The sequence below is a fragment of the Lepisma saccharinum genome, chromosome 21 (assembly GCF_977018435.1).
Source record: "Lepisma saccharinum chromosome 21, izLepSacc3.1, whole genome shotgun sequence".
NCBI lineage: Eukaryota > Metazoa > Arthropoda > Insecta > Zygentoma > Lepismatidae > Lepisma > Lepisma saccharinum.
The window spans coordinates 21,953,502-21,963,850 of record NC_139249.1 but is presented as its reverse complement, the minus strand read 5'-3'; the positions used below and the strand labels follow the sequence as shown (position 1 = coordinate 21,963,850).

The 10,349-nt window shown below is 40.1% G+C and overlaps 1 protein-coding gene across 1 annotated transcript in view; it reads left to right on the top strand.

Moving 5' to 3' along the window:
- The first annotated feature begins 284 nt into the window (after positions 1-284).
- Positions 285-10,349, top strand: part of Atf-2 (Activating transcription factor-2) — a 36,636-nt gene continuing 26,571 nt past the window's right edge. Inside the window, exons 1-2 of the mRNA XM_083143170.1 lie at positions 285-363; positions 640-705. Of these exons, the coding sequence (XP_082999296.1) occupies positions 640-705 (66 nt within the window). The 5' untranslated portion in view covers positions 285-363. The remainder of the gene's footprint in view (positions 364-639; positions 706-10,349) is intronic.

Sequence of the window (10,349 nt, the reverse complement as noted above, 5' to 3'; positions counted from 1 at the left end):
TAAAACATTTTTGTGAAAGTAATCGCTACAACTTCACAGTATGTGTTACAGACGTAATTACATACATAGCATGATGAAATCACGATAAAACAAAGACCGAGTTTACTGCCACGCGCATCTTTTTTGAGATTCCAGCAGAAAAAGAACGTGGCAGCAGACACTGCCCTGAAATTTGCAGAACATGAAAACTGTGTTTTCAGTAGGTATATATCAAAAGTAAATGGAATGATGATCGTATCTGGCAACTATGTGTGTTTATGTCAAGGTATTCATTATGGCGTCTACGTAGCAGAATTTCATGGAGCTGTTGGAATTTATGTTGTTCCTGTGTCCTAGCACAGTGATCAATTTTGCTAACAACAGGTAATTATGATTCACGTAAAAGCAGTTGTTTTATTGAATATTATATTGGTTAAAACTACTGTTTATTTCCACTTGTTTTTAACCGAGTAACATTGAACCAAGTTGTATGTTGTTCATAGACATGATGCTGTCGTAGTGAACAATAGCAGATAGGACAATGAAACTTTTTCACCAAACCAGACTCTTTTAGAAAATTGCCAACAAATATTTTTATTAGTATGGAATAGTGTGAAATTTTGTCTGTCAACTGATATGTTCTTACTCGATGTCTTTCAGATGATATTCAGCATGGAAGATAATAGCAAGAAGCCTTTCGCCTGCACAGCTCCAGGATGTGGCGCTGTAAGTTGATTTTTAATAATTTTGTGCAGTTAAACGTAACACGTTTTGCACCTATTTGCAGAAGTAGTCGTTAGTAAGTAGTTACGTTAAATGTCTGTTATATCGGAGACACTTTCCTTCAATTGATTGATTGATTGATTTAGTTTATTTTACTTCGCGTTTTGTGCCTCTTGGCTAATTTGCGAAGATGGGGATGAGTGATGAAATGGATGAAAATGGACATTCACAAACAACCATACCCGACCGGGATTCGAACCCGGGACCCTTGGCGTTGCAGCGCGATGTGCTAACCACTCGGCCACAGGGTCGGACACACTTTCCTTCAAATTTACAGGAGAAACTACTTACGGAAATGAGTTTCTGTTGCATTTATCAAACTTCGTGGAGGTATTTTGTCACTATGGAATGCTGCACAACAGAAAATAAGCACTTTTGATGTATAAAAGTAGCCTTTTGTGCGAAGCGACAACATTATGCCGTTGTTTCCATTATGAACCAGCAGATGGCGCGAGTGTTGAAAGTCACGCGGTCTCGCGAGAGGAAGAAGTGTTTCCAAACGTGCCTTTTTTTTACCAGAATTTTTTTATTTTTATTTTTTTAACTATGCTTACCTAACCTAACCCAACATAACCTAACCTTGCCGGAAATGGTTCGTGGGGCTAATGTGAATGGTTTTTGGGGCTATCGTGAATGGTTTTTTGGGCTATCCATCAATGGTTTTTGGGGCTATCGGGAATGGTTTTTGGAGCTATCCGTCAATGGTTTGTGATGACATAATGAACACGAAAGTAGGTATTTTTCGGATAAGAAGGTTGCAACACTGCATGCCCACTCCAAATCGACAAAACACAAGCACGACGCGTGATGATCCACAGCTGTGCGCGAAATATTCTATGGTCCGCAACGGAAGAAGAAAGATCCCAAAAGAATTACTCGTAATGTGAAAAATCGAAGTTATTTTCATGTAAAAAGCATAATGGCACCTTCAACTATGTTTCGCAATAGTCAAAATTTTGCTTGATTGGACATCTTTACCGTCAACCCATTCCAACCATTGATTTTAGATTTTTGTTTATTTTCTTAAGTGAAGACATGCATCACAGAACAGAGCCAAGGAAAAAATGAATATGTTGAAATATTCTGCCATTTTTCATTTATGGTTATTAAGTAAAAAAAAAAAATGTGGAGCGATTTTACAATACCGGGAATTTCTCCATTTTGTTTGAAATTCGGCATACTCACTAATTTTGGCCCCCTAATCACGAATCTCCAGTTCAAATTTGGTGCTCACATGTGGAAATAGCAAAATAATCTAAATTAAGTTCTTATTTCTACACCCTCGATTTCCAAATTTCCCACCCGATTCCAAGCTCCGCCCCTGGGGTAATTGACCTACCGCCCCCAACCGCATAGGCGGCCCCGCCTCTGTTCCGCCCCGGCTTTCTCTATAGAGTCCATGTTAAAGGCATGTTAGAAATCTGCCTGATTCACCTGACCCCAAATAAGCACCAAATTTTAAGTGCAGATTCGTGATTACGAGGCCCAAATTTCAAACAAATTGGGTAAATTCCTGGTATTGTAAAATTATACCAAAAAGGGTATACATATGTTTATTTCAGGGCGCGAAATTTCCGGTCGCCAGGTCGCCATTGGCGACCAAAAGTTTGGGGCTGGCGACTAAAATTTTGTTGTTTCAAATGTGTGTCAAACACGCCCGAACATCTCAATCCAACATTCATACATGGTTTTGGAAAGCGAGCCGATTGAAAACACCGTGTCCACTCAATGCCGACCCCATCTTACAAATTTATTTAATGTAGCAAACTATGTAGCTTAACATGAGAAGCCATTGAAAGACTTTGCAGATCTGCTGTGTTTGACAGGAAAATTAAGTGTGAGTGTTCTACCTAAGTATGGCAATAAAAAGCAATGCAGAGAATTTATTCATTTCATAGCTGAAACTTTGAAGTTAGATCTAGTGGAGAAAATAAAGAAAAGTACGTACATCAGCCTTCTGATTGATCGATCCACAGATAGATAGTCAGTCGAGCATGCAAATGTGTATGTTCGATAAGTGGATGCAATTGATGGTCACATCAAAGAGGACATTTTAGGAGTAATGGACCTCCCAAACGCTACTTCTGCTGGTCACTTCACAGCCATAACTGATTATTTAGATTGGGCAATAGGTTCAAATAAATACAGAAACAAGTATTACATTGTAGGCTTGGGTACTGATGGTGCAGCAAATATGGTCGGGCACAAATCAGGATTGGGTGTGCAAATGAAGATATTTGTAATAAAATTATAAATATTCACTGCCTTGCACACCGACTGCAGTTAGCTGTGTTGGAGTTAAATATCTTAGAGCATTTGATTCCGTGATTAGGAATATTTTTCAGTTTTATCATGGCTCTGCTAAAGACTTCACCTCTTGAGAGAAACAGCAGAAGTTATAGGAGAATAAATTCTAAAACTGAGTGATATCCACACTATTAGGTGGTTAGCCAGCAAAGAAAGTTCTGTAAGAGATCTCTTGAAATCATGGAAAGCTGTTGTGACCCATCTTGAACAGGTGACCCATGGAAAAGAAAATGATAGTACTAAACCTAAGGGTTTGCTGAAAAGTTTGAGGCAATTTAAATTTGTTAAGCTTCTGTACTTCCTTTTGGATTTTTACAGGAAACTGAACCCTTTAAGCGTGGCACTACAAAATAAGAGTCTTTCGATTTCATCTCTGAAAATAAGAATTGAATACTGTATTTCAGTTTTGGCTGACCTGGAATCTAATGTTGGACCAAGCGAACAAGATTTCTTGGACCATGTATCCATTTCAGGAAAGATCAGGGATGTGCAGCTCACAAACATTCAAAATAGAGAGCAAGAGTTTCAGACTGTTAGAGGAAACTTAATTAACAATGCGAAGGTGTACATCACAGAAAGATTGCAATCTATATCAACAGATGTGATTGTATCTCTGCATGTTTTCGACACCTTGGATTGCCTCCCAAAGAAAATATTCTTCAGTTTGGGATAGAAGAAATAAAGAAGCTCTACATGTACTTGAACCTGAGCCTTTATAATGAGAAAATGGATATTCTGTTAGCAGAGTGGACAGAATACAAACTTTTGTTTCCTTCTCTGAATTTGAATCAGATGCTGGAGAAGATTCACAGTGAAGAGTGTTCAGCAAGATTTCCCAATTTGCTCCAGATTTTGACATTTTGTGCTGTTTACCAGTGGGCACAGCTTCATGTGAGAGAGGTTTCAGCTGTCACAAGTGACTCAAGACTATTTACAGGAACTCTCTAAAGACTGAGACACTGGATGATTTGCTCAGAGTTTCCGTAAACGAACCCCCCCCCCCCCCCCCACCGTCAGTGTTTGACCCAGCAGTTGCGATTGATAAGTGGTACTTTAGTGCAGAACAACAGCGCTACATAAACATTTATTCCTAAGGTATGTTCTTTTTAATAATTGCTAATATTTTTATTATTTATCAATATAAAATAGTGGCGACCAAAGATTTTAGTCCGGCGACTGACTTCAAACTTGAAATTTCATGCCCTGGTTTATTTATTTATATCGGCTTTGTATACATGGCAAAGTTAAGGCTTTATGCTTTGCTTCATTGTACCGGATTGTAGTAGTTTTATTTACTATTACTTGTGCATAGTCCTGGTTCAGTGTAGTTTGTGACACACCTTAGATATTAATTTAGCATATTTTTGTGTAAAAACTGTCAAGTTTGCTGATATATAATATAAAATGTTTTAAATTAAGCATGCATTATTGCTATTAGGTATCTGAATATCAGGTTTACAAATTACTTGTTTGTAAAGTCTGGGTATTTTTCAGAATTGTGGATGATTTTGCAAGCCAACATAAGATATGTCCAAGTTCTGAGTGTCTCATTCTTATGTCATGCGTTTTCAACAAGAATCTAATTATATGTCTAAGCACATACTGCATATTTTGTACATTATTCCATCCTCTTTCAAATTCAGTTTCATGTTTATTTCATATATGTGAGTGAATTTAAATGGGTCAGGTTTGATGCTTTGGTATATATTCAGAATACTGGAAGTATCTCCAATTACTTTTAAATTTGGCATACTCACTAATTTTGGCCTCGTAATCACGAATCTGCAGTTAAAAATTGGCGCTCACGTCTACAAATTGCAAAAAAAGCTTGTCAATTACCGCTATGCAATAACATGGGAAACCATGTGTCTGATATGAAGACATCTTCCTTTCCGCACAACGGTCTTGCTACCATAGTCATTACACAACGTTGCTCAAGTTTTGTGCAATAATTGAGACCCATCGCATGGATCATTCATTTGCGTATGAGAAAATGGCATCTTGCGTAAAGTTGAAAAATATGTTTACCCCACGAACCATTCACGGTAAGGTTATGTTAGGCAAGCATAGTAAAAATTAAGGGTGATTGTCTCAAGTCATAATTGATATGTTTGATATTTTTAACAATAGATGTCAGGGGAATTCAGTTTTGTTTAATGTTTACTCTCGAACAGAGAGAGAGAGTGACGCTCAGTTAGTTCGCGAGACAATATGGCCGAATGTGCGTTGTAGTTTCATTCCGTGCATCGCGTTGCATTGCAGCAAGTTTGTATATACATGTAATCTTTTGTTATAGTCAATATATCCTCGTTATTATCAGTGAGTGTCATTTGCAATCATCCGAGTCGAATCACCTTATGGAATTCAATATGGTCCTCCACTCCAGAGGTATGGGTTTGTGACAGCGACACGCGGTAAGTACTATCATTTTCTTTGGCGTGCATCATACAAATTAGACAGACCCATCTCGGCCCAACAGCCAAGCACATTTTGGTTCATCAGTGGCCACACACAAAACATTCATTTTGGTCCAGTGACACGGACTCATTCATTTTTGGTCCTTACCGGCATGGATGTTTCAGCTACGTGACATTCTGTTCAAGTTCAAGGTCAAGTGCTAGTGCAGTGCGGAAACAACAGTTTCTTACAGCAGCCATATTGCCAACAATGCAGCTCCATTGTCGTTCGCAGCAAAGGATTGTAAACAGCTGTACGATACTTTTCATGCATCATTTTCTTCACGACAACGGCGCAGGAGGTCGGTAAGTATATTTTACTTTGTCTGGCTCATTTCCTTGCATTTATTTCCTTTAACCTTTCGTGTTCTTCATAAAAATGAGTGAGAGCGAAGTGCAGCAAAGTGCAGCAGCGTCTCGTCAGACAACGAGGGACATTAAAAGGAAAAATCACTCGAATGGAAACTTTCGTCAATCAATTCAGTGAAAGTGAAGGAAACATTCAAGAAGTGCATACTCGTTTCAATGCATTGTCTCGCATTTGGGTGGACACTGAGCAAGTGCAAGATCAGTTAGAAGCTGAAACTGGTTCATCGCAGGATGACGTCAGAGACGAATTGGAAACGGCGTACTACAAGTTGAGTGCCCGGATGCAAGCTTTATTATCGCAGCATGATAAGGTTCAAGCGGAGCATGATGCTGTCAACACATCGCATGTCACAGCAACCCGGCTCAAACTTCCCACAATAGAATTGCCAACGTTTGAGGGTGATTATCGGCACTGGTTGTCCTATGAAGACACTTTCACGTCTTTAATACATAATAACAAAGACATCGCTTCCATTCAGAAGTTTCAGTATCTACGTTCGTCGCTCAAGGGCGAAGCGTACAAGCTCATTCAGAACTTACCCATCACGGAGGCAAACTACGCAGTTGCTTGGAAGTTGTTAGTGAGTAGATATTCAAAGAAGAAGCTAATCGCATCATCGTACATTCATGAAATATTGCACATCAAGGCAGTCAGCAAGGAAAGTGCTCAGGAATTGCGTTCCTTTGTGGGATGTGCGACAAGCAACTTGAATGCAGTAAATGCGCTTTACACAGATGTACCTTTGGCGGACATGTTACTCACTCAGCATTTTGTGTCTAAGCTAGATTCAGGAACTAGGAAAGCGTGGGAACTGCAAAATAGTGAAACAGATTTTGTCAGCATAGATGATTTATTTTCGTTTTTGGAAAGACGATGTCAAGCGCTGGAAAGCATTCAGCCTGCACCAAGTGATGTAAATAAACAATCAATCAAACCTCAACATTACAATGTAAGATCAAACAAGGGTTTTTCGAAATCTTTCATTAGTACCACTAGTGCGAACTCTTGTTTCTTTTGTAAAGAGCCGCATGCTCTCTTTAGGTGTGCATCATTCATCGCCACGACTAACAAACAGAAGTATGATTGTGTTAGAAGGAATAAACTCTGCACGAACTGCTTATCTCCAAATCACGTACTGCGTCTATGCAAGGCAGGTTCGTGTAAAAAATGTTCACGCAAGCATAACACATTGTTGCATAATGATGGTATATCAAGAACGTCATTTTCCAGCACAGAATCTACGGAAGAAGGCAAGAATAAAAATTCTCAAGCAACGCAAAATGAGAATCAAGATCAAACTCCACAAGCTTCTTATTGTGCACTCAAAGGGCATCATACATCACGCGTGTTACTTTCCACGGCAGTGGTAAAGGTCAAGAATCATGCAGGTCAATGGATATACTGTAGAGCCTTGCTAGACAGTGGATCCCAGAGCCACTTTGCGTCTGAAGAGTTGGTTCAGCGTCTCAAACTGAAGAAACATCCTCAGCATTTACCGATTCAAGGCATAAACAATGCTGAGTCGCAAGCAAATTTCAAGGTGGATATTCAGTTGCAATCTAGAATAAGCACATGGCGTTCCAACATTGAATGCTCAATATTGCCGCGGCTCACAAGCAACTTACCTTCACATCGAGTCGACCGAGCATCAATCAAAATACCAAGACATGTAACATTGGCAGATCCGACATTTGATGTGCCAGCGAAGATAGATCTTTTGATAGGCACCCAGATCTTCATCGAAATTCTCAAGCCTGATCGCATAACACGTTCTGCTGATTTGCTGATTCTACAAAACACTGAATTAGGATGGATAGTCGCAGGACGCATTCCACAACAATGCAGTGGCAACAATTCATCGATATCATGCTTCCTTCGAACGGAAGAAAGTCTCCACCTACAGCTTCAGCGATTTTGGGACCTTGAGGAGATATATACCAGGCATAGAACAAAGGAAGAAATGAGCTGTGAGCATCACTATTGTGAAAACACGGTGAGGGACGAAACAGGCAAATTCATCGTTAGACTTCCACTCAAGGAAAGTCGAGAAGCATTGGGCGATTCACTTCAACATGCCACCAAGAGATTTCTCCAATTAGAGAAAAGACTTGAGCATCAACCGGAACTAAGGATTCCTTACACAGAATTCATGAATGAATATGAACAGCTAGGTCACATGGTACCTGTAGGACAATTACCAATGTCTCATGACCACAGGGTAGCCTACTATTTGCCACATCACGCAGTAATCAAACCACAGAGTTCCACAACCAAGGTTCGTGTTGTTTTCGACGGATCGGCTAAAACCACAAGTGGCAAGAGCCTCAATGACATATTGATGGTCGGGCCCACCATACAACAAGATTTATTCTCCATCATGACAAGATTTCGCACACATCCTATAGCATTCACAGGAGATGTAGAGAAAATGTATAGAATGATTAAGGTGCAAAAAGATGACAATCCATTACAATGAATATCGTGGAGAAGCTCCAACAAGCATCCAATTGAAGTTTTTGAGCTACGAACGCTTACATATGGCACAGCTTCGGCATCATTCCTAGCTACTAGATGCTTACAGCAACTGGCAGACAGCGAAATCAGCAGGCATCCTCGCATCAGTAGTATCATCAAGGAAGACATGTTAGTTGATGACGTAGTGAGCGGAGCACAAGACGTAGCTGAAGCATTGCAGATTCAGGCAGAATTAATTAACATTATGCAGCGTGGAGGATTTACTTTGCGTAAATGGTGTTCGAACAGCACGACAGTGCTAGAAGCAGTTCCACCAGCCATGCGTGAAATGAAGCTTCCAGTCGAATTTCACGATTCAGAAGTGAAGACTTTAGGCTTATCTTGGGATCCTATTGCAGATAAATTACTGATCAACAGCAAAGCTTCTGAAGTAGCAAATAGCGTCGAAATATCAAGCACTAAACGACAGGTAGCATCAGTCGTTGCGTCAATATTTGGCCCTTTAGGTCTCATCACTCCAATTGTTATTACATACAAATCATTTCTTCAACAATTGTGGACATGCAATGTTCAGTGGGATGAAGAACTTCCACAAGACTTGAATCAGAAATGGCAACAGTTGCGCAGACAACTCCCTGCAATTAAACTCATCGAAGTCAATCGTTTTGTTCTAATTAATGGAACAGTTAGAAATATCCAGATACATGGATTTGCAGATGCATCTCAATATGCTTACGGTGCATGTTTGTATGTGCATTCAACTAACCATAAAGGCGAAACAGCAGTAAATCTACTTTGTGCTAAATCACGAGTAGCGCCAGTCAAGAAGGTGACATTACCTCGTCTTGAATTATGTGCATCATTACTCCTAGCAAGATTAGTCCACAAGGTATTACCAGTTTTACGTCTGAAGGTAGACGAGATACATCTCTGGTCGGACTCACAAATTGTATTGGCATGGTTAGCAGCACCATCCAACAGATGGAAAACCTTTGTAGCCAACCGGGTAGCAGAGATTCAAGATATTACGCAAATTAGCGATTGGAAACATGTTCCTTCAGCAGATAACCCGGCAGACATAATCTCAAGAGGTATTGAACCCACTTCAATACAACATAGCCATTTATGGTGGCATGGGCCACATTGGTTAACAGATACAGAAGTTCATTGGCCACTTACGCAGCAGCCAAGGAAAGTAGAAATACCGGAGGGAATAAGCATAACGCCAGTATCAATTTGCCAGAGTTCGCTTGAGCAAACAATCGAACGATTCTCCAAATTATCGAAATTAACTCGAGTGATAGCTTTCTGTCAGCGATTCATACAAAACTGCGGAAAGTCCAACAACAAAGTAAAAGGAAGTCTTTCAACAAAGGAAATGCAATCAGCATTGCATACATGCATCAAGACTGTTCAGCTATCAAGCTACAAGTCTGAAATTCAAGATCTTCGACGGCACCAACAAGTTTCAACCAACAGCACATTGAAGAGCCTGCACCCATTTTTGGACAGCAACAACCTTCTTCGCGTTGGAGGAAGACTCAAGAATAGCAATTTGACATATGAAACAAAACATCAAATTGTTCTACCTTCGAAAGGTCACCTGACACAGCTCATAATAGAAGCGGAACATTTGAGACAGCTTCATGCAGGATCACAGTTATTGTTGTCGTCCCTCAGGCAACAATACTGGATTGTACGAGCAAGGCGTACAATCAAGCAAGTAATTCACAATTGCCTCGCTTGTTACAAGTTGAAGGCAACCACGGCCAAGCAACTCATGGGTCAACTTCCTTCACCTAGAGTCACACCGTCAAGGCCATTTCTCAACTCTGGTGTAGACTATTGCGGACCTTTCCTATTGAAATCGCATTCGCCACGCAGCAAAGTTAATCGCAAATCATACGTGGCTTTATTCATTTGTCTAGCCACCAAGTCTATACATTTAGAGCTCGTCTCCGATCTCACCACAGACGCAT